General features: G+C 39.8%; 1 protein-coding gene across 1 annotated transcript in view; it reads right to left on the bottom strand.

The window, feature by feature from the left end:
- CDKAL1 (CDKAL1 threonylcarbamoyladenosine tRNA methylthiotransferase) overlaps positions 1–26,236 on the bottom strand; it is a 637,377-nt gene that overhangs the window by 399,803 nt on the left and 211,338 nt on the right. Inside the window, exon 8 of the mRNA XM_028107487.2 lies at positions 10,772–10,892. Coding sequence (XP_027963288.1) covers positions 10,772–10,892 — 121 coding nt within the window. The remainder of the gene's footprint in view (positions 1–10,771; positions 10,893–26,236) is intronic.

Raw genomic sequence — 26,236 nt, 5'->3', positions numbered from 1 at the left:
GTCTCCTTAATGTTATACCCAAATTTGAGTATCTTTAAATTTCCAGGTTTTTTTTTTAATCCCTTCCTCAAACTACATAGTTTTGTTTAATTAGAAAAGTAGTAAGCAAGGTACACTTTTTAGTTAGAGCAATGGTATATCCTCTAACATGCTAGCATTTGAAATGCTTTTTTAAAACCATTTCTTTATATATAGTTACTAAGACAGTTATATATTCATTTCAAAGTTTATATAAAACAATGAATACATAAAGAAGAATTTACAAAATTTAAGATTAAACCCCCATCCTAATTCTGCCTAAAATTTCTAGCTGGGCCTCTTATTCAAAGGCATTTATTACACCAGCATTTAAATGTCCTACTAAATGATAATTACTTCACAGGTATGAACCAATAGTGCCATCCACTGTTCTTATGAATGATCTTTCCCAAATCCAGCTTTATAAGGCACTAAAAATAAGATTACTTTAAAATTTCATGTCAACAGTATTTAAATGAAAATAAGGTATTTGGGGATTTCATTGAAGATATCAAAAAAGCAGCAAATTTCAGGACAACTAGTTTTTAGATAAAAGTAAAAATGTAACAAGTTCGAAATCGCTATAAATACTTCAATTTCACACATTTAATTGTTTGAGATAAGTTTCACTTCATTCATAATCCAAATTATCATATTCTCTTTTTCTACAAAACAAATGACTGGAGCAAGAGAGAAATATTACAATTACACTCCAGTGCAGCCAGAAAGAATTTTCTGCATTTGAGTAACACTGCTGTCCTTAAAATACTAAAATATTTATGAAGTGAATACTGTGAGCAAGACACTGTACCAAAAGCTATGGGGGAAACTAAGATTAATTTTTTTTAAGTTTGTCATTCACTTAACACTGAACAAGTGAAATGGGAGACTGATAAGCTGATGATGAACTGAATGAACTCCTAACTTCAAATTGTGGAACCAGCAACTTCCTTGCCTAGATAGTACAAAGGATGAAGAGAAAGAAAGGGGGGGGGGGAGTCTCGGAGAATATTGGTAGAGTGGAGGATACAGCAACATCAAAATTCTAAGGAAAACACTTATTAAAGTACTCATACTGTGTGAGGTGACACATATAATATAGGTAGCACGTGTCTACGTCCAAAAAGAGATTAGCTCTAAGAGGGATCTAATTTATCTGAGTCACCAAGCCAGAAGACAACAGTGTCGTGACTCCAAACCCAAACGGAGAGCTCTCTCCAATGAACCACAGACTCCAGTGTCTTTTCCAGGAATAAGCCGATGTCACGCTCCAGGCTCATGGCCTCCAGGAGGAGATAAGGTTCTTGGCCTCCAGAAGTTTATAGAAGAACGAGAATAATAACAGCTGTCTGCTCATCTTAGGGACGTGCTACAAGAATGGTTACAACCTCTCGAGTCAGGCTTTGCATTAGCCATGTTAGGACTTTTGTAGTTTACTTTTGAAAGAATTTAATGTAGAGAGCATAATATAAAATGTGCAAGTCCTTTTAAGCTACAACTCTAAAGAACAGTCTCTCTCTTCTAGTAATTAATCAGGAAGACCACCTTCCAAAGATTACCTTTGGTCAACAGCAGAAGCTTTGCAAATTAGCATAACAGATGACAGAAATAGGTTTTCACTTGTGAAAGCAGCAGCTAGCTACAAAGGACAAGTGGGTAACTCGTTGCATAAAACGTAGTAGAAACACGATCCAAGCAGATAAATCAGTGGCACTCCAGATAAGTGCACTGGCTAAAATAGTCTCCACAGTAGGGTAAAGGATCTGTTAACACACCTAGCTGAGACCAGTGTTTCTCAACCTATAGTGACGGACCAGGATTTTGAATCCAACCTCTTGTAAATCATCATTTTTATAAAATACAATGAAAATTAATTCCAAGCTATTGCAGCAGTGGTAAACTATCTTAAAAGTTTCTCAAATGTTTGCTGTCTATTTCTCCCCTTGTCACAGAGCAGTCGTCAGCAATTAATGACCCAGCACTGGTCAATGAACCACACTTCGGGCAGCCCTGGCTTGCACACTAAGGATCTTCTTCTGGCTTGGTCCCTACTGGGCCATCACTCCAGACACTGGTAGAGGATTCCGGTCGACTGAGGCTGACCACACCGTCTCACTGGGCTCAAGTGAACCTTTTAATGCAAGGTGTGATTTAATCACCCAAAAGGAGAAAGAATTCAGACTTCACCGGGATTACAAAAACAGGTGGACTGTGCCGGCTTGCTTAGTAAGTTCTTATTTCAGATTGTGGACTGGGACTTGCTTTCATTATAACCTGACAGCTGGGTTGGAAGGAAGCAACTAATCCCCATTGGTAGTGACTACCATCTATCCAAAGAACCCCTAAGAGTTAGTTGTACATAACGAAATTGGCTTGGGTTAATTTGCAGTCATCAGTGCCTGATATATAAAAAGCCAAGACTGACCCATAATTTTTGAATAAGAGAATGACTATATAGTCTGCCAAATCCTTTCTGGGAAATGTTTTATCTTGAGATTCTGCCTCTTAGAGAGGGGTATTATGACCTTCTAACAGCTGTGTCTAAGGATGGCACAGAAGCTGAAGGAGCTATTCTCAAGAGAGCATATTCAAAAGATGGCCATGATTTATATCATCAGGACACGGGAACAACAGTCTAGCATGAACTAAAGAAAAAAAATCTTAATTTCTTCACATGATGCTAAGATACAAAAACTCAGTAAGTCGTTATTGAATATATCAAAATATGCAGTCATTTCAAAGACATTATAGGCTTTTCCAAACTTTGTCCTCGCACAATATTAAAAGGATTCACCCTAGTATGAGTGTGATCCCACATATATTCAACCTTCTAACAGACTTTCCTTGGAGCCTTAATTAAAAGCTTTTTAGAGTGCTTCTAATTAAAATACCTCTTAAAATGTTTTTTTATACAATGTAATTTTCTGAAAGCTCTAACTTAAGAGTAACAGAAAAAGATGGCATTTGAGGCTTCTATTTTCCGCACGTGTACTGATGATGGCAGTTGTCCTGTGTGATGTCGGAGGTCAGGGAAACCATTTTACTGTGTGGCTGCCACTGTGTCCCACAGAAGGGCAGTAAGAAAGTGTCTGAGTATCTCAACAGCTCTCAAATTCGAGGTCTGTGCACCCTTAGCCCCTAGAAAGATAGTCATCTTGCAATCTAAAAGCATTCCCCAGAATACAGAAGAGAAAGAGACCCAAATCCTCCCCATCCAGGAGCTGCAATTAAGTCTGAGTTTAGAGCTGCGTGTTTTGGATTAGTTCATTCCATGTTAGTTACCTGTTGACTTGCGAAATGTTTACCTTTGCATATATCATAATACCTAACACAATACCTGGTAATGTGTAAGCACATAATAATTGTATTTTCAAATGTACTGTGATTATGTCTAGTTAATAACTATTTCATGTTGTAATCATTAGAACCAGAAAGATAACAAAATGTTATCAGTTGTGATTATATTTCTCCAAAAACAACTCCACTTATATAAAATAAATTATCGTTCTTTCATTCATTCATTCATTCAAATGTTTAGAGAGCACCTATGAATCCAGCACTGGAAAGAGATGGTAAATTCTGAACATTATAGAAAGAAAGTGAAAACATCCAAGTTAGCTTTTTTCCACAAAGACATGATGTTACAGGTGGAAAAAGTAACAGATACTTTAAAAAATGATAATAAATTCAAGTACATAATCTCAAAGAAAATTAGATTTCCCTTTAAAGGTTCCCATATACCATCATTTTATGTCTGACAGATGGCAAGTAACAAGAAAAACGAGATAAATCTTAAAAGAGAAAGTATTAGTAAAATATTACAGGGTCAGACAGTATTTTCTTAGATGTGCTCAGCCCAAGGGAGTAATATCCCTTCAAACAAGGGATAATCTGATAGTAAGACCTAAAAGCGATACAACTTCTATCAGAACGGCTAAGCAGCATCCAACTCTTGGCTTTGGAAGAACAAAAATTGCCAAGAGATTGTCAAAATTGATGACTTTAATAGTGACAGAGAAGGCAAGAATGAGGCACAGATTTTCTTTATGGTCCAATTTCCAACTTTTCACTTTTTGTCTCTACACTACCTAGGACCTTCTGTCTCCACTACTAGAAAAAAAACAAGGCAATCACACACATGGGGCCCCTAACAAAACCTAAGCTTTCCAACCTCAGTGCACTTCTTTTCTCTACGCACAGGATGACTCCTTATTATGCGGACCACAGTGTTGGATGGATCCTTTTTTTAAATCTACATAAACACCCACATATAATCTACTTCAGAACTATAACCCCAATTTAATGAGAAAAATGAAACACTTTGGCATGAATCAAATTTCTATCTTTACCTCAGAGACTAGCTCTTTTCTGGCTAGATACTTAATTCGAATCTAACATGTGACGTCACTTCCAGTTTATAGAAAATATGTAGTATAGCATAGCAGGAGGGAAAGAATGAAGGGAGGAATCGGAGGGGGAGACGAACCATGAGAGACGATGGACTCTGAGAAACAAACTGAGGGTTCTAGAGGGGAGGGGGGTGGGGGGATGGGTTAGCCTGGTGATGGGTATTAAGGAGGGCACGTTCTGCGTGGAGCACTGGGTGTTATGCACAAACAATGAATCATGGAACACTACATCAAGAACTAATGATGTAATGTATGGTGATTAACATAACATAATAATAAAAGAGAAAAAAAATTCACATTACCAAAAACAACAACAACAACTGAACACCAATACCAACGGGAGGAAGAGAGGAGAAAGGAGTGCTGACGAATCCTGGGGAGGGAGGCTGGTATTCCAATCAAGAGCTCGCCCTATCTCGAGTCAGGGCCATCAAAAGATCACAGTATATTAACTAAAACATAAAGGGACAAAACACAGAAACAATACCCTCTATTGCTAGCACAAAAGAATGGAACCACGTTCTGTACACTCAATTGTTTAAGACCTTTAAGAAAAAGAACTAAGTCCTACACTTGGGCTTACCAACGTCCTTTACTCCTATACCTAAAGAGGCACAAAAGTGTCCTTCTTCCTTGCCAAGGCTTACTTTTCCATCTGTATACACAATCCTACTGAAACAGTTCCTTCTGTCAATGTATTTCTACTCCTTACCCCCTGCCTCTAAAAAGGCTCAGACAGAAGCATCTTTCCGTTCTCTAGAGACCACTTCTCTTCCTTTATAGTTAAACTCCTCCAAAGAGTAATCTTCCTGGAGCAAAACTTACTAATTTTGAATCTTCCCACTCTCCTGAAATGGTTCACCTACCCTAGCATTATTTCTCTTGAAGGGGTCGAAAGCAATGGATGGGATGACTCTCCCTATTCACACACCTTCGTCTCTGACTACGTCTAGTTCATAGATGACTCCTCCTATTTCCCATGCGCAGGCAGTGAGCACCTTCCATGACCTCACTCACTCACGCCTCTCCAACTAAAGCTTCTTTGTGGCTTGTATTTCCATCCCCCGCCATTCCTTGGAACTTCCAAATCAATGGTTACAAGTAACTCCACTGGCATATGCCAAAGCCCATTTTCTTAACCGTGACAATTCTGCCATCCTTACTATTCGTTCCCCGAACTACCACTCGGGGCCTAGTGCTTCCTGACAGGGTTACTGTAATGGCCTCATAAATGATCTCCCTGTAACTATCTTCCAACACCAACGCACATTACAACCTGGTACCAGAATAATCTCCCTACTGCCCAGCTACGATTATTTCTCACCTCTGTTCCAGACTTCAGCGGCTCTCCTTGTCCTTCACTAAATAAATTAAGTGTAATTTCTCACCCTGAGGCAATTACATTCTTCACACAAAAGATGATTTATCGCACTTTTCCTTGCATACATCAGAAACACCAGACTGCCCAGAGAAAGTTATCTTCTTCACAAACAACCCACGTGGCCCGCTCACACGCCTTCGCTCGTTCTTCTCTCTACCTACAGTGTTCTGATCATACCTATCTGACTCTCCGGAACCATGCAGGCCAGACGGGAATTAAAGCTACAGATGATATGAAGGATGCTAATCAGCTGACATTAAAATAGAGACAGTATCCTGGATTATCCAGGTGGCTCCAATGTAATCACTTAAAAGTGGGAGAGAGAGAGAGTCGGAGGAGAAATATGATCTTGCAGGCCTTGGAGATGGAAGAAGGGGATTGTACACAAGGAATGTGGGTGGCCTTTCCAGGCTGAAGAAAGGAAGTAAACAGATTCTCCCCAACAGCCTACAGAACACAGCCCTGCCTATACCATGTTACCATTGCAAGACCTGTGTTAGACTTCTGACTTCTGGAACTGTAACGTAATAAATTTGTGTAGTTTTAAGCCACCCAGTTAGTGGTCATCTGAAACTGAATATACCCCCATACGTAATTATCACAACTCTACCTATCTTTCGGGGCCCATTTCAAAAGTCTCTATAATGCAAAGGTTATTCGGCTCCCACGAGATCCCTCTCTGCCAACCACACTAGAGAGGCTTCCTTGCTCCTCTGAACCCACAAAAGTATCTGATGGACTAATAGGTAATTCTCGGTCTTAGCCGCTTACCAACTACACAACCCCGTGAAGTCTCTTAACCTCTCTGCACTTTACTTTCGTCACCTATTAAAAAACAATCTCATGGGCGCCTGGGTGGCTCAGTCGTTAAGCGTCTGCCTTCAGCTCGGGTCATGATCCCAGGGTCATGGGATCGAGCCCCGCATCGGGCTCCCTGCTCCACGGGAAGCCTGCTTCTCCCTCTCACACTCCCTCTGCTTGTGTTCCCTCTCTCGCTGTGTCTCTGTCAAATAAATAAATAAAATCTTAAAAAAAAAAAATCTCATGAGGCTGTTGTAAGGATTAAATATAGGAAAGAATATACATTTCCAAGAACTGTGTCTGGCACCCAGTAGGCATTTAGTTCACCTTAGCTATCATAATAAACTCTCACTTGTTTTTCAGAGTCAAAGCCACATCACTGTCTTATCAGCGTACCAGACATGTGCCTCCCCACGCTCCCTCTGCAGGGCGTCTCTGCCACACGAGAGACAGTCTAGAAACAGGAGCTGCACTAGGTGACCGGCAGCCAACCTCAAAAAGCTCGCCTCAGAAGACAAGAAGAGCACTGGAAACTGGAGCAATGAATCAAGTGGACCAAAATTTATATACTCAATACAGCAAACAGAAACAAAGATGGATAGCTGAATGCGAGAGACAGATTTTAGGAGAAAAGATAAATGTTATTTAAGAAATAAAAGGCACACTCATTATAGACACTATGATCAAATACATAATTCTCTCAGCTCCTCCAGAATCTAGCATGACCTGAAATTTTTAACTTCTTCATTGCTAAAGCAATTAATACACTCCTTATACTCCTTTAGAAATGTAACAAAGCGTAACAACTTTGTAGACTCTAATAGTAACTTCAACAATTTACTAACATACACAGTAAAACTTGCTGCAAATGTGAGCCTTTTCCCAAATGGAGAATGGAAAATTTATATGAAATTTAAGATGTCCATTTTTAATTTGAAAGCAATACAATTTTGTCAAGACTTTGATGGAAAGGATAATTTTCTCTTGAAAGAAATAATTATGGATATACTTCTTTTAAAACATTTGAATGTAAGTTTAAAAAAAAAAAAAAAAAAAATGAGCTCCACCAGAGAATAAAATCCAAGCTAAGATGTGAAGAGTGATACCGTGACAAATGCTTACAGGGATGCTCTCACCTGAGAGCAAATGATAAGGCTACAAATGATTCAGGAAAGTAATTAGTAGTCAGAGAAGGTTAGAAACACCGATCTCAATTAGAGAGAGAATGGACTAAATTCTCTTAACATCAAAAGCATATTTGCTAATTTACTTAGTAAGGGACAGTTCTATATGGTAATATGAGAGAGTGATGGCAAATATCCAGTGAGCTTTAAAAGGCTTATATGTAGGGGCAACTGGGTGGCTCAATCAGTTAAGTGTCCAACGCTTGATTTCAGCTCAGGTCATGATCTCCGGGTCATGAGACTGAGCCCCGTGTCGGGCTCCACACTCAGCAAGGAGTCTGCTTGAAGACTGTCTCTCTCCCTCTCCCGGTGCCCCAAACCCCATGCTCACGCTCACGGGCGCGCATGCCCTCTCTCTCTAAAATAAATAAATCTTTTTTAAAAAATTAAAAGAATAAAAAGTTTATAGTGTAGCCTCATTTTAAGAAACACTAAATCCAAAAGAAAGGAAACCCAAATAAAATTCCTGAATATTTTTCACGTACCACCTAAAAAGAGCATATAACTGCACAGGGAAGGATTACCAACACAGTGAATGGGGCAAGGATAAGATGTGCCAGGGACACCTGACAGTGTGCCCAGGGGCCTGCAGTCAGGACAGAGGAGAACCTTGAGTTTGGGGATCTCAAGTCGTTCAGTGTGACTGAACCCAGGGAGTGACCACATGCAGAAGTGCAGAGAAACTAGAAAAATAAAGCATCTTTGAAAACCAATAGTTAAAAGCAACACTCCAGAGGTCAACAAGAGCTTCAAAGTCACACTGAAGAAACCAAATGGATCTAAATATAATACTGTTTGACAGACCTTGAAATATTAACATGCTTAAAGAAATGTATCTTGGCGAAAAAGGGATGATCAATCCTATATTGGAAAAAAAAAGAGAGAGAGAGATTCTCAGAAACACTTGACTTCGCCCTCCTAAAGGCATTGTTCAGGAGAAAGCATGCTTAGCCAATCTCAACGTATTACTGTCCAACTGGTAAGGCAATCTGTACTGTGAAGACAATTTAGCATAAACCCATTAAACTTTCAAATTATAAAAATCAATCATTCATTCAGTAAGTAAGTAAATATTTATTAAATCCCTGCTGTGTACATTCTTCCATATTCTAAGGATACGGTGGTAGGCAAGAGAGTCGAAATTCCCTGTCATTTTGGAGCTTACTACATGCCAATGAGAAGAGACGATTAAAATAGAAATGAACTCATATATACTTCAATAATGAGAAGTGTTACAGAAGAAAATAAGGCAAATAGGGAGGATGGGGAATGTAGGGATATGGCAATTTTAGGTAGGAAACTGGGAGTAAAAAGAACAACTGCAGTATCTGAAGAAAGGAGGAGAATGGAGACGGAGGGAGAAACAAACAGCCTTATGCTTCTAATTTGGCTCAGGCTCAAAAGAGAGAATATATTAGATGCTCCAGTCAATGTGATAATGACATTTCTCACTGCTATACTCTGATTTATTCACTAGCCTCTGAGCTTGATGAGTGCAGGTTTCTGAATCTTCAACGCTGAAGACCAGATGTTGGTGCCAGGTAAATTCACCAAGGCAAAGGAAAGTCACCCCAGGCAGCTTTTAGGGAAAAACCAAATGACTTCTTCAACCTTCCCTGATCTTTGGCAGCGGTGAGGATTAACCAGAAGGTGATAAAACTTGAGAAAAGACGGCCAGTGACAAAAGAGCTGGGACCGTGCAGGAGGAAATGGAGGCATGGCTTAGAGATGTAGAACAGTGCTGGAGAAGGAGAAAGGCAAGTTCACCCACTCTCCACAGGAAACAGCATGATGGAAGCAAAGGACAAAGGAAAACAATTCCAGAAACGAGGAAAGGAAGCTGAAATCAAAAAGAAGCAGGACAGGAGCGCCTGGGTGGCTCAGTCAGTTGAGCATCTAACGCTTAATTTCAGCTCAGGTCATGATCTCAGGATTGTGAGATCGAGCCCCACACTGGGCTCCATGCTCAGAGTGGAGTCCGCCTGAGAATCTCTCCTTCTCCCTCTATCTCTAAATCCACCCCGCCCCCCAACTCATGCGCCCTCTCTCCCTCCTAAATAAAATCTTGGGGGGAAAAAAAAGCAGGATAGCTTATGTCTGTTCAAGGCAGTTCTGTGATTGGAAGAACTCCCATGATTTAAAGAACAGAAGGCCTTGGCCTCATCAGATTTTCAGACTACACTAATATTGACGACAAAGTCCATTAATGCAAATAAAACAAAGTACGAATAAGCACACCAAGAGTCAAAACTAAGGGTCAGGAACTTCAAACTAAGATGTGAAAATAAGAGTGCTTAATATTCAGTTAATGATGCTTATTTTTACTTCAAAGCTCATAGCAGCAACATTTTATTTTTATTTTTTTTTAAGATTGTATTCATTTATTTGAGAGAGAGAGAGCACGTGCACAAGCAGGGGGAGGAGCAGAGAGACAGGGAGAAGCAGACTCCCCATTCAGCAGGAAGCCCAACTCAGGGCTTGATCCCAGGACCCTGAGATCATCACCTGAGCTGAAGGCAGATGCTTAACCGACTGAGCCACCCAGGCGCCCCAAGGGCAACATTTTAAACATGTATTTCAGATAGTTAATAATCAAAACATGGTTAGTACCTCGGGCATTATTTACTATAACTCTATTGAAAAAACAAAGATGATGGGTACGTTAATCATTCCAAAAACAAAACTCTTTTTAAAAATATTTTAATCAAAAGGTTTGGCTGGAAAATGAAATCCATGTTTATTACCAATAAGACATTGGAATAATATTAATCAAAGACCTAAAACCTTGCTGCAAATAAACAGGTAATTTGTACACAGGAAACATTTAACAGAGAACTATATTCATGTGATTTAGAGCTTTTTGATTTTTCTTTCCCATGAAAATGTTCAAGTGCTTTACTCTGTCACATGTCCAGAGGGAAAACCTGAATTCATGGAGTATACTGAATATTTTATGAGTAAGCTTGAGAGACACTTACCCAGTATTGATGGAAATGATTTCTATCAGTGGATTCTTCCTGATCTTTGGCAAATCCAATCGTGCTCCACCCAAGCGCTTTCCATTATCCTTTTTCTGACCCAGCAGTCTCACAGAGTGACCTTCAAATAAACCATATAAATACACATTAGCATCAGCCACAGAACCTCACTTTAATGTACTGCTCTCAACAAATGTGTTAATATTTTCATTTACCTTCTTCTTTTATGAAACAAACAACAAAATATATATATATAAAAGATGTGACCATTAACCTAAGAAATACTGCCAAAGGGACAAACAGCTATGTGCGCGTCCTGCAGTCAAAAGTGCTTTGCTTATAATATTTGCACATTTCTACTGTACAGATGACAGAAACAGAAATATCCTTAGAATGTCATTCCGTAAGGTATGCATGCTCTCGAGCACTGACCAGGTACGTATATGAAACAGGAAGTGTTCACCTGGGCACTGGGCCTGCCAACCAACTCACTGCTGGGGGATTAAAAAAAAAAATGCAAAAGGAGACTATCTGCTCAAAGCAAGCAGCAAATCAAAGAAATAAAGGATTAGATAGGAGGAGCAAAATGGCGGAGAAGTAGAAGACCTGGATTTCGTCTGGTCTCAGGAATTCACCTGGATAGGGATCAAACCATTCTGAACACCTACGAACTCAACAGGAGACCAAAGAGAAGAATAGCAGCAACTCTCTGAACAGAATAGCGACCACTTTCTGGAAGGTAGGATGTGCGGAGAAGTGAATCCGAGGCGATATTCGGGAGAACAGACGGCGGGGGAGGGGGCATCCCTCGGCCGCTTCTGGCAAGTGCTAGAGCCGCGGAGCACAAAATCAGAACTTTTAGAAGTTGGCTCCGCCGAGGGACGTCATTCCAGTGGCTAAGCGGGGGTGGAACCCTTGCGGGACAGTGTGGTCTCAGGACCCTCAGGGTCACAGAAAGACCGGGGATGCCTGAGTGCGGCAGAGCTCCCAGGGATCGGGGCGGGGAAGCCGGCTGCAGAGACGGAGCCGAGGCGCGGGCTCTCAGCTCGGGGTGGCCATAAACTGTGATCCGCGGCCCAGTCGGGCCACTGCTCCTCCAGCAGGGACCCAGCAAGCGGCAGATCCGGGGAGACTCCCCTTCCTCCCCCGGGGGGGGGCGGCGCGGGAGCACACCGCAGGGATCTGCTGGGTTTGGAGACTCCACACGGGGTCGGGTGCCAGAGATAGAAACGCTCGGTCACAGGCCGGGTGAGCACGGCGTGTGGCCAGAGACCAGGGACATGGGAGTGATTGACTGATTTTCTCTGGGGGCGCACAGAAGAGCGGGGCCCCAAGTTCTCAGCTCCTGCTGGGCGGAGATTGGGAGGCCGCCATTTTCACTCTGGTCCTCCAGGGCTGTACCGAGAGCTTGCAGGGAACAAAAGCTCCCGAAAGCAAACCCGAGCAGCTTCCTTAGCCCAGACCGACAAGGGCGGGGCAATTCCGCCTCCCAGCAAAGACATTTGGGAACCACGGCAACAGGCCCCTCCAAAGGCCTCTGGATCTTTGATCCAGAAGATCAGCACGAACAGCGAGCCAATATCAAGTTTACCCATCAGTGAGAACGGCAGAACTCCAGAGCTACGGGAATACAGTACATAGAATTCACGGCTTTTTTACCATGATTCTTTAGTCTTTCAAAGTTACATTTTCTTTTAATTTCTTTTTCTTGAACTTTTCTTTTTCCCTTTTTCAACCAACATCTTATCAATCCCTTTTTTAAAAAAATCTTTTTTATTTTTCATTTTTTGAGTCATATTCTATCCCTTCATAGCAGTCACCCTGATTTTTGGTGTGTGTATGTGTGTGTGTGTGTGTGTGTGTGTATACACATATATATATGTGTATATATATATATATATATATATACACATATATATATATGTTGTTCTCTTTTTGAAATTTTGGGTTACACCTTCTTCTAACACACCAAAATATACCCTAAATCTCTACTGTATGGCTTTGTTCTAGTCTCCTGCCTGATCACATTCTCTCCCTTTTTTTTTAATCCTCTTCTTTCTTTTTTCAACCAACTTCTTATCAATTCCTTTTATAAAATCTTTTATACTTCTCAACTTTACATTAATATTCCATCCCTTCATCATATTTACCCTTATTTTTGCTCATATATAAGTTTTTCTTTCTTCAAAATTTTGGGAGGCACTTTCTTCTAAAAGACCAAAATACACCCAAAATCTAGTTTGTGGCACGATCTATGCACCAACCTGACCATATTCTGTTTTGTTGTTGTTGTTGTTGTTGTTTATTTCTTTTATCTTTATCTTTTTCTTTTTTTTTCTTTTTTCTTTCTTTCCCTTTCTTTTCCCCTGGTTTCAGGCCTCTTCTGATTTGTTTAGTGTATATTTTTGTGGGGTCGTTGTTACCCTGTTAGCATTTTGTTCTCTCATTCATCTATTCTCCTCTGGAAAAAAATGACAAGATGGAAAAATCACCTCAAAAAAAAAGAACAAGAGGCAGTACCGACTGCCAGGGAACTAATCAATACGGACATTAGTAAAATGTCGGAACTAGAGTTCAGAATGACGTTTTTAAAGACACTAGCTGGGCTTGAAAAAAGCATGGAAGATATTAGAGAAACCATTTCTGGAGAAATAAAAGAACTAAAATCTAACCAAATCAAAACCAAAAAGGCTATTAATGAGGTGCAATCAAAAATGGAGGCTCTAACTGCTAGGATAAATGAGGCAGAAGAGAGAATTAGTGATATAGAAGACCAAATGATGGAAAATAAAGAAGCTGAGAAAAAGAGAGATAAACAACTACTAGATCACGAGGGGAGAATTCAAGAGACAAGTGATACAATAAGACAAAACAATATTAGAATAATCGGGATCCCAGAGGAAGAAGAAAGAGAGGGGCAGAAGGTATATTAGAGCGAACTATAGCACAGAACTTCCCTAATGTGGGGAAGGAAACAGGCATCAAAATCCAGGAGACACAGAGAACCCCCCTCAAAATCAATAAAAATTCGTCAACACCCCAACATCTAATAGTAAAACTTACGAGTCTCAGAGACAAAGAGAAAATCCTGAAAGCAGCTCGGGATAAGAATCTGTAACCTATAATGGTAGAAACATTAGATTGGCAGCAGACCTATCTATCCACAGAGACCAGGCAGGCCAAAAAGGGCTGGCATGATATATTCAGAGCACTAAATGAGAAAAATACGCAGCCAAGAATACTATATCCAGACAGGCTGTCATTGAAAATAAAAGGAGAGATAAAAAGCTTCTATGACAAACAAAAGCTAAAGGAATTTGCAAACACGAAACCAGCCCTACAAGAAATATTGAAAGGGGTCCTCTAAGCAAAGAGAGAGCCTAAAAGTAACATAGACCAGAAAGGAAAACAGACAATATACTGTAACTGTCACCTTACAGGCATTACAATGGCACTAAATTCATATCTTTCAATAGTTACCCTGAATGTAAATGGGCTGAATGTCCCAATCAAAAGACACCGGGTATCAGATTGGATAAAAAAACAAGACCTATCGATATGCTCTCTGCAAGAGACTCATATTAGACCCAAAGACACCCCCAGATTGAAAGTGAGGGGGTGGAAAACCATTTACCATGCTAATGGACACCAAAAAAAAGCTGGGGTGGCAATCCTTATATCAAACAAATTAGATTTTAAACCAAAGACTATAATAAGAAATGAGGAAGGACACTATATCATATTAAAGGGTCTATCCAAAAAGAAGATCTAACAATTACAAATATCTATACCCGTAACACGGGAGCATCAACAGTACCATAATAGTGGGGGACTTTAACACCCCCCTCACTGAAATGGACAGATCATCTAAGCCAAAGATCAACAAGGAACTAAAGACTTTAAACGACACACTGGATCAAAGAGACTTCACAGATATATTCAGAACATTCCATCCCAAAGCAACATTCTTCTCTAGTGCCCATGGCACATTTTCTAGAATAGATCACATCCTAGGTCACAAATCAGGTCTCAACTGGTACCAAAATATTGGTATCATTCCCTGCATATTTTCAGACCACAAGGCTTTGAAACTAGAACTCAATCACAAGAGGAAAGTCAGAAAGAACTCAAATACACGGAGGCTAAAGAGCATCCTACTAAAGAATGAATGGGTCAACCAGGAAATTAAAGAAGAATTAAAAAAATTCATGGAAACCAATGAAAATGAAAACACAACTATTCAAAATCTTTGGGATGCAGCAAAGGCAGTCCTAAGAGAAAAGTATATATCAATACAAGCCTTTCTCAAGAAAAAAGAAAGGTCTCAAATACACAACCTAACCCTACACCTAAAGGAGCTGGAGAAAGAACAGCAAATAAAGCCTAAACCCAGCAGAAGAACAGAAATAATAAGAAATAATAAAGATCAGAGCAGAAATCAATGAACTAGAAACCAAAAGAACAGTAGAACAGATCAACGAAAAAAGGAGCTGGCTCTTTGAAAGAATTAACAAGATTGATAAACCCCTGGCCAGACTTATCAAAAAGAAAAGAGAAATGACCCAAATAAATAAAACCATGAATGAAAGAGGAGAGATCACAACCAACACCAAAGAAATACAAACAATTATAAGAACATATTATGAGCAACTATATGTCAGCAAATTAGATAATCTGGAAGAAATGGATGCATTCCTAGAGATGTATAAACTACCAAATCTGAACCAGGAAGAAATAGAAAACCTGAACAGACCTATAACCACCAAGGAAATTGAAGCAGTCATCAAAAATCTCCCAACAAACAAAAGCCCAGGGCCAGATGGCCTCCCAGGGGAATTCTACCAAACATTTAAAGAAGAATTAATACCTATTCTTCTAAAACTGTTCCAAAAAATAGAAGGAAGGAAAACTTCCAAACTCGTTTTATGAGGCCAGCATTACCTTGATCCCAAAACCAGACAAAGACCCCATCAAAAAGGAGAACTACAAACCAATATCCTTGATGAACATGGATTCAAAAATTCTCACCAAAATACTAACCAATAGGATCCAACAGTACATTAAAAGAATTATTCACCATGACCAAGTGGGATTTATCCCTGGGCTGCAAGGTTGGTTCAACATCAGCAAATCAATCATTGTGATACAATATATTAATAAAAGAAAGAACAAGAATCATATGATCCTCTCAAGAGAGGCAGAGAAAGCATTTGACAAAGTACAGCATCCTTTCTTGATCAAAACTCTTCAGAGTATAGGGATAGAGGGTACCTACCTCAATATCATAAAAGACATCTATGAAAAACCCAGCGAATATCATTCTCAATGGGGAAAAACTGAGAGCTTTCCCCCTAAGGTCAGGAACGTGGCAGGGATGTCCACTATCACCACTGCTATTCAACATAGTACTAGAAGTCCTAGCCATAGCAATCAGACAACAAAAAGAAATAAAAGGCATCCAAATCAGCAAAGAAGAAGTTCAAACTCTCACTCTTTGCAGATGATATGATACGTTATGTGGAAAACCCAAAAGACTCCACCCCAAAAGTGCTAGAACTGATACAGGAATTCAGTAAAGTGGCAGGATATAAAATCAGTGCACAGAAATCAGTGGCATTCCTATACACCACCACCAAGACAGAAGAAAGAGAAATTAAGGAGTCGATCCCATTTACAATTGCACCCAAAATCATAAGATACCTAGGAATAAATCTAACCAAAGAGGCAAAGAATCTGTACTCAGAAAACTATAAAATACTCACGAAAGAATGTGAGGAAGACACAGAGAAATGGAAAAACATTCCATGCTCACGGATTGGAAGAACAAATATTGTGAAAGATGTCAATGCTACCTAGAGCAATCTACACATTCAATGCAATCCCTATCAAAGTACCATCCACTTTTTTCAAAGAAATGGAATAAATAACGCTAAAATTTGTATGGAACCAGAAAAGACCCCGAATAGCCAGAGGAATGTTGAAAAAGAAAAGCAAGCTGGTGGCATCAAAATTCTGGACTTCAAGCTCTATTACAAAGCTGTCATCATCAAGACAGTACGGTACTGGCACAAAAACACACACATAGATCAATGGAACAGAACAGAGAACCCAGAAATGGACCCTCACCTCTACGGTCAATTCATCTTTGACAAAGCAGGAAAGAATGTCCAATGGAAAAAAGTCTCTTCGACAAATGGTGTTGGGAAAATTAGACAGCCACATGCAGAAGAATGAAACTGGACCATTTCCTTACACCACACACAAAAATAGACTCAAAATGGTTGAAAGACCTAAATGTGAGACAGGAGTCCATCAAAATCCTAAAGGAGAACACAGGCAGCAACCTCTTCGACCTCAGCTGCAGCAACTTCTTCCTAGAAACATCACCAAAGGCAAGGGAAGCAAGGGCAAAAACGAACTACTGGGACTTCATCAAGATAAAAAGCCAAAGAAACAGTCAACAAAACCAGAAGACAACTGACAGAATGGGAGAAAATATTTGCAAATGACATATCAGATAAAGGGCTAGTATCCAAAATGTATAAAGCACTTATTAAACTCAACACCCAAAGAACAAATGATCCAATCAAGAAATGGCCAGAAGACATGAACAGACATTTTTCCAAGGAAGACATCCATATGGCCAACAGACACATGAAAAAGTGCTCAACATCGCTCGGCATCACGGAAATCCAAATCAAAACCTCAATGAGATACCACCTCACACCAGTCAGAATGGCTAAAATTAACAACTCAGGAAACGACAGATGTTGGTGGGGATTGGAGAAAGGGGAACCCTCCTACACTGTTCGTGGGAATGCAAGCTGGTGCAGCCACTCTGGAAACAGTATGGAGGTTCCTCAAAAAGTTGAAAATAGAGCTACCATACGACCCAGCAATTGCACTACTGGGTATTTACCCCAAAGATACAAATGTAGGGATCCGAAGGGGTACATGCACCCCGATACTTATGGCAAGGTCCACAAGAGCCAAACTATGGAAAGAGCCAAGATGTCCATCGACAGATGAATGGATAAAGAAGCTGTAGTATATATATTCAATGGAATATTATGCAGCCATCAAAAGGATTGAAATCTTGCCATTTGCAATGATGTGGATGGAACTGGAGGATATTATGCTGAGTGAAATAAGTCAATCAGAGGAAGACATGTATCATATGACCTCACTGATATCAGGAATTCTTAATGTCAGGAAACAAACTGAGGGTTGCTGGAGTGGTCGGGGGTGGGAGGGATGGGGTGGCTGGGTGACAGACATTGGGGAGGGTATGTGCTATGGTGAGCACTGTGAATTGTGTAAGACTGTTGAATCACAGACCTGTACCTCTGAAACAAATAATACGTTATATGTTTAAAAAAAAAAAAAAAGAAGAAGAAGAAGATAGCAGGAAGGGAAAAAAGAAGAGGGGGGGAATCAGAGGGGGAGACAAAGCATTAGAAACTATGGATTCCGAGAAACTAAATGAGGGTTCTCGGGAGGGTGGGGGGATGGGTTAGCCCAGTGATGGGTATTAAGGAGGGCACGTTCTGCATGGAGCACTGGGTGTTATATGCAAACAATGAATCATGGAACACTACATCAAAAACTAATGATATAATATATGGTGATTAACATAATAAAAAAAGAAATAAAGAATTAAAAAGCTGGGATAAGATGACACTTTAGGGTCAGATTTTTAAAAACAAAAGTTTTTAAACTTAGTTTTTAAAACTATTACAAAAGAAAATCAGACTATTTCTCAGAGCCATAAAAATTTTTATAATTTTGACATTAGGCATTGCAATGGTAGAAAATATGGAAGAACAGTACTAAGACTTCCAATCCCTTTCAGATTCTCCAATTATTTTTTCCATGTTTACTCCGTCCTTTGCTCATTATATACATAGTATTTTTTTTATAACTTTACTGAGGTACATCCTGTAAGATTCACTCCTTTCAAGTATATTATTTAATGATGTTTTAAAAGACTTATTTATTTGATAGAGAGAGAGAGAGAGCACAAGCAGGGGGAACAGCAGAGGGATAGGGAAAAGTAGGCTCCCCGCTGAGCAGGGAGCCCGACCCGGGGCTCAATCCCAGGACCCTGGGATCATAACCTGAGCCGAAGGCAGATGCTTAACTGACTGTACCACCCAGGTGCCCCCAATTTAATGATTTGAAGTAAGCACAGGCAGTTCTACAATCATCACAATAACCCAATTTTAGAACATTTCCATCACTCTAACAATTCCCTCAAGCTTATTTATACTCCCCCCTTGCTCCCATTCCAAAATATATCACATTTTGTTCGTCTGTTGACCAGCTGATGCATGTTTGGATTGTTTCCAATTAATACCTATTAGAATAATGCTTGCTTCTATAAATATTCACATACAAGTCTTCATGTGGACATATGTTTTTATTTCTCTTGGAAAGACTCCTAGGAATGGAATTGCTGGGTCATAGGGTCAATTTATATTTAACTTTATAAGAAACAACTGTTTTCCAAAGTGGTGGTACCATTTTATATCCCACCAGCCACGTATGACGGTTGAGTTTCCCCATATTGTCAATGAAGACCTCATGTTGTAACTTTTTCGACAACAGCCATTCTAGTGAGAAGTAATATATTACTGTGGTTTGAGTGAACATGCATTTCCATAATGACTAATGATGTTGAGCATCTTTCCATGTGTTTATTAGCCATCTGCATGTTTTGTTTGGTAAAATGTTGTGATGGTTAATTTTTATGTGTCAACTTAACTAAGGCACAGGGTGCCCAGACATTTAACCAAACATTATCTTGGGTGTTTCTGCCATGGTGTTTCTGGATAAGACATCTGAATCAGGAGACTGATTAACACTAGTGGGTTTTATCCAATCAATCAAAGACCTAAGGAGAAGGAAGAAGCTAAGAGGAAACAACTCCTGTCTGACTGTGGAGCTGGGTCACTGCTCTTTTCCAGCCTGCAGATTCTGACTGGGATACACGCTCTTCCTGGGTCTTGTTTCTGCCCAGTTGCAGACTAAAGCGTACACCATCAGCTCCAGTGATTCTCGGGTCTTTGGACTTGGACTGGACCTACACATCAGCTCCCTTGGATCTTTAGCTTGCAGACTGCAGTCTTGGGAATTCTCAATCTCCATAATGTCTCTATAATGGTGTGAACCAATTCCTTACCATAAATTTCTTTTCAACACCCACACACACCCACACCCCCCCACACACACCCACAAATACACACCCACACACACACCCACACACACCCCACACACACACTCTGTTGGCTCTTTCTTTGGAGAACCCTCACTAATAAAAATGTCTACTCCAGGAGTGTGCCAGTATTTTAACTGGAGTAACTGCCTTATAGAGTTATAAGAACCCTTTATTCTGCTTACAAAACCTTCTTCAGGTATGTGATTTGTAAATATTTTCTCGCAGTCTGCAGCTTACAGTTTCACTTTTGTGATAGTATCTTTTTAAAAGTAAATGTTTTTCAATTTAATGAAGTGCACTTTCTCAATTTTTTCTTTTATAGCTCATGCGTTTGCTATTCTAGCTAAGAACTCTTTGCCTAGCCCAAGGGCACAGAAATTCCTCCTGTATTTTCTTCTCAAAGTCTTACTGTTTTAGGTCTTATCTTTAGATCTAGAATCCACTTTGTTACTTTTTGTGTATAAGGGTCTAAGTTCACTTTTTGCACATGGCTATTCAATCGTCCAAGTGCCATTTCTTTTCCCACCTCCCTCTTTGTGCTATTGTTGTCACACATATTAACAGACAGCTGCATAAACCCCAAAAACATAGTGCCATAATTACTGTTCTGTACAACTGTATAATTTTTGTTGTTGCTGTTGTTGTTTGTGGGGGAGGAGGCGGAGGGAGAGAGAGAGTCTTAAGCAGGCTCCACATCCAGCACAGAGCCCAACACAGGGTTCAACCTCATGACCCTGAGATCATGACCTGAGCCAAAACCAAGAGTCAGACGTTTAACTGACTGAACCACCCAGATGCCCCACAGCTACAGTTTTTAAAAAGAGGAAAAACACACATTTACAGAGGACTTTATATTTACCTGCATATTTAACCATTTCTAACACTCATTCCCTCCTGAGAATTCAACTTATCATTTGATACTACTTCCTTTCTGCCTGAAGAGCTTTCTTTACTATTTCTTGTAAAGGAAATCTGCTAGCAACAAATTCTTTGCTTATTTAGAGAGAGTCTTCATTTTGTTTAATTTGTGAAAGATACCTTTGCTGGATACAGAATTACTAGTTGACAGATTTTTTCTTTGAGCACTGAGTACAGCTGATCCCTGAACATTGCAGAGGTGAGCAGCACCAACCCGCATACAGTTGAAAATCCACATATAACTTTTTGGACTCCTCAAAAACTTACCTAGTAATAGCTTACACTGTTTACCAATAACATACACAGTTGATTAACAAATATTTTATATGTCATATGTATTATTACACACTTCTTACAATAAAATAAGTTAAAGAAAATGTTAAGACAAGCTAGAGGAAAATATACTTACAACACTGAATTGTAAACAAATCCACGGAGAAGGGGACCACACAGTTCAAAAACCATGTCGTTCAAGGGTCAACTGTCAAAGGTCACCACCTTTGACTCTGTTGCTTCTGATGAGAAATCAATTATTGATCTTCATGTTGTTCCCCTTGTATATAATGTGTCACTTCTCTCTTATGCTTTCCAGATTTTCTCATAAGTGTGGATCTCTGTGATTTTCCTGCATGAGGTTCATGTAGCTTTTTGGCTCCATAAAGTTGTTCTGTTTTGTTTTTTTAACCAAGTTTGGGAAGTCTTCATACAGTACTTACAAAAAAAAAAAAAAAAACACTGAGGGGGAGCACTTTTTCTGCATCTTCTTCTGTGGCTCCATGACACACTTGGTGGGCTAGATGCTGTCCCACAGGTCTCTGAGTACCTGCTGATTTTTCTTATTATTCAGAGTGGATCATTTCTATTGGTCTGTCCTCAAATTTACTGATTTTATTTTCTTCTGCCATCTCAAACCTGCAACTGAGCCCCTTGAATGAACATTTCATTTCAGTTACTGTACTTTTCAACTATAGATTTCCCCTTGGTTCTTTTTTTATCATTTCTATCTTTTTGTCATTCTGTATTCAAGTCACTGCCATCATCCTTTCCTTAAAGGCTTTAACATGGTTTTAGTTAGTACTTGGTTATAGTTAGTACTTTGCTAACTCCAACATTTTTGGTCAAAGACAATCTATACTGGCTCGTTTGTTTTTCTTCCTGCATATGGGTATACTTGGGTTTCTTTGCATGTATCATAGTTTGTTCAATACAGAACACTGGAGATAATATATTGTAGCAACTCTCAATTCAGATTGCCCCCACCAAAGGCTGTTGTTGTTTTTCTTTACTAGCTTACCTGGACTAAATCTATGAAGTCTGTCTCTCTACAATGAAAGGTAGTCGATGTCCCTTCTCAGTTCTCCATCCCCACCCCCCACCAGCAAGCATGACTTCCTAGAGATCAACTCTGTATCAGCACAGTTTTTTATTGAGGAAAGACTGGTCACACATTTGTTCAAACACCACAAGCCAATAAGATTTCTATCTGCTGATGGAACCGTGTATGAGCCAGTGAGGTCACTTGGAGTTAGGGCCATTTTCGAATCTGCCCCACCTTCCCAAGATGTGCGTGCAGGCTCCATCAGGCAGGTGAGTGTGGGTGGCTTGGGCCCACTCCAGACTCTGCTGTGCGTGTGCACAACCTCCAGTCAACTAAAGGTCTATGGAGACTTAGCAAGCCTCCTGTCACTGCCTCACCTTCAGGAAGTCCCTGTTCAATCCCTGGCTAGTCTGCCTGTCCACTCTTCATGCCCAACAGTCCCACAATTTCAAGCAGGTAAAGCCACAGACCCTTCCTGTCACTTGCCATCAAAATCTCCACTTTAATGGACAGTTCTTCAAATCAACTGAGCTGCTTGTTTTTGAGTGTCCAGCTTTACTGCTGCTCGTGAGGAGATCTGTTGACCTCCTCACACACTCATGCCATAAGCAAATCAAAGCCAACTTTTTCAAAGCAATTATTTAAAATAACTTCAAATAATTAGTACAAGCATAAGATTCTAAGACAATTATATACATGTTTCATCAACCTTTGTTTCAGAAAGATATATTGCTTCCATGTCTCTCTCATACAGACAGCTTTTCATGACCAGAAGTAATAAAACCATCAGTGATAGCATTTTTGCACTAATCACTCTAATAAGAAACATTAAGTCCGGGGCGCCTGGGTGGCTCAGTTGTTAAGTGTCTGCCTTCGGCTCAGGTCATGATCCCAGGGTCCTGGGATCGAGCTCCGCGTCAGGCTCCCCGCTCTGCAGGAGGCCCGCTTCTCCCTCTCCCACTCCCCCTGCCTGCTTTCCCTCTCTCTCTGTCAAATAAATAAATAAAATTTAAAAAAAAGAAACATTAAGTCCTTCATTCGTTCTGAAAATACTTGCTCTGCTGTAGAAACAGCTAGAGTCAAGCAAGCATTTGGCACACGAGATTTCACAGATCTTCAAGATAAGTTCAACTCTTCAATCAAAAGTCCAGTTAATGAAGAGGCGAGCAAGACTAGCATGCTAACATAATAGTTCTCTGAGAGATGCCAAAAGTTCAATAATGACTATGCAAAGGCATGCTATCTTCACACTAGCATGAGACAAATTTCATTATATCCTGCTGAGATTCCAGTAATATGCAGCCTGCACTAATAACATTTGATAAATTATTCATCTTCACTATCTACATGCAAATAAAGGAACATATCTCTGCCTGATGATATAATGAGTTATTTTCCAATCCAATGATTCATTAAAGAGCAGGAGAACTAACAATAGCCTGTTTTTTTTTTTAATTGAAAAATATAGTACATTGAAGACAAAGTAGGAAATAACATAAAAGTCCCTCATTATATCTGGCCAAAGATGAAAAGAAGAAAATTCAACCACAGAGCAGTTTTTTTTTTTTTCTAATGGACTAGAGGAATGAAACTTTTATTTCCTATAAACCAACTCTTTAAAGAATCCTTGTGCAAACAGACTGCTGTTTCAAATTAATTCCTTAAATGTACAGACCACAGAATAAAAACATACACTGCAAATCATTACCTCTTCTGTGTGCAGTTATCAATACTATAACCATCTAAAACAAACTGAAACTTGACAGGCTAAAGGCTAAAAGTGAGATGATGTCTTTGGGAAGGAAAGGAGAGGAAACAAGGACGTTGGAAGAGGGAAGCATGTTCAGGGAATAAAGATGTGAAAAGTAAAAAGGGAAATTTGGGGAGCAATTTGTGCTGCAAATGAACATGCCATGCTTACGAAGGGACCATGAAGCAAGGAGCACAATTACACACTCACAACTGCTTCTTTGTCTGCTCCCTTCTGCCCACTGGTGCCTCGCCCCACGATGGGGAACGCACGCAGCTCAAGGAGCCCTGATTTATGTTGTGACTACTGTGAATTTCATCATCCTTCATGGCCAGACTGAAGAGAAAGGGAGAGAAACAGAATCGGAACAGAGTCTGAAAGAAAAACAGAATGAAAATACCAGTTCTGACATCATTTCAATTACACAGAGAAAGAAATTAGAGGAGTGAGTATTAATAGGAACAAATGGGAAGAACGATGCTCAGTGTGACCAAACCAACTGATAGTAACAGGAGACCACTGAGGAGACAGTGATAAAGATGTAAAGTGATTAAAACAGAGATAAGGAATTTTAATATGAAGATTTAAAAAAAAAAAGTAGATTGCCTTAATATGCAGAATGGGACACACTCAAACATAGTATTTCTGAGATCTTTTATCTTTTCCATTTTATTTTTTTAAAAGATTTTATTGATTTGACAGAGAGAGACAGCGAGAGAGGGAACACAAGCAGGGGGAGTGGGAGAGGGAGAAGCAGGCTCCCCTCTGAGCAGGGAGCCCAACGTGGGGCTCGATCCCAGGACCCTGGGACCATGACCTGAGCCGAAGGCAGACGCTTAATGACTGAGCCACCCAGGCGCCCCTATCTTTTCCATTTTAAATGTAAACTTATGTTTCATCTCCTATAAGTAATGGTCTTATGTGTCTCGGTGGGTTTCTTAACCACCTTTAATAAACATCTCCCTAAGTTGTTACTTACCAATGTCACATAAAATTCAGCCCTGTTAAAACCAAATTTAATTTCAAGCCTGAGGCTTTCAGCAGTTTATTTTTCAATCAGCTACAAAACCTTGATTCTGTGCTGGTTTTTACGTTTGATCCAATACACTAAGGAATGTTACTAAACCATTTTATGAGCTAAAATTATTATGTATTACAAAATTTTGAACCAGAATCTAATTTTTAAATATAATCCACTGTCATATGCATATTTGTAAATTCATAATACTGAAAAAAATCTATGTGGAAAAAAAATGGGCCTATTTTGTACAGTAATCGCTCTATTAGCTGAATCAATATTCAATGCTGTTTATGGATCTTCGAGAGCAAAATATCTTTTCCAAATCCCACAGTGCTAAATGTTGACAACATTATTGAAATCAAGGGGAAACATGCCACCCATGTCTACTAGAAAGACAGTCTATCAACATGTCAGGAAGGCAATTACAATAGTCATTCACAAACAGCGAAGAATCAACCTCTGGAATATAAGCACACATGTTAACTGAGTGATAGAAACAGGATTACCTACAAAATATGTATTTATTAATTATGTTTCAACTCACAAACCAATCTTCCCTCCTTTGGTTCTCATAGCTAAAGTGGGTTGTACAAATTAGCTTCAGAATATCACTACACATCACAGAAGTACCAGTGATCTGGGAACCTGGACTCCTGTTGTTTATTTTCCCCTCTTTAATTTTTCCTGTTCTTCTAAAGGCTCTTTAAACAGCCAGACTTCGCTTGAATACTTTAGTCATCCCACCGAATTTCAAAGGTCATTGTTTCCTTAATATGTGACCACCCACCCTCCACCAGCAACGGAGACCTCTCATGCCAAGTTTTCTTGATATCTTACCAACTGCTCTTACTGCACACAAACTCAGTCCTATTAGCTGCACATTCAACAGACCTGTCTGAACCCCAAGCTCTGGGTCAGGCTACTGGAAAACTTCCTCGTGAAGCAACCCAACAAGATGCAAGGGGCAGAGGGCAAGAGACTGGCAGAAAATTCAAGAAAAAAGAAAAAAGGAGAAATGTACTGCAGTCACCAATTCTCACTTAGTAAATGTAGTCACATCAATTTGAATATTACTTAAGAATATTAGAAAGGAATGCTCAATTTATTTTTTTTTAAGATTTTACTTATTCATGAGAGAGAGAGAGCAAAAGCAGATGGAAGGGCAGAGGGAGAGAGAGAAGCAGACTCCCCGCTGAGCAGGGAGCCCGATGTGGGACTTGATCCCAGGACCTGAGCCGAAG

This window comes from Eumetopias jubatus, unplaced genomic scaffold (assembly GCF_037043125.1).
Source record: "Eumetopias jubatus isolate StellerSeaLion01/CBP00866 unplaced genomic scaffold, mEumJub1_p1.0 scaffold_6, whole genome shotgun sequence".
Taxonomy (NCBI): Eukaryota; Metazoa; Chordata; class Mammalia; order Carnivora; family Otariidae; genus Eumetopias; species Eumetopias jubatus.
This window is presented reverse-complemented; position numbering and strand designations above follow the sequence as displayed.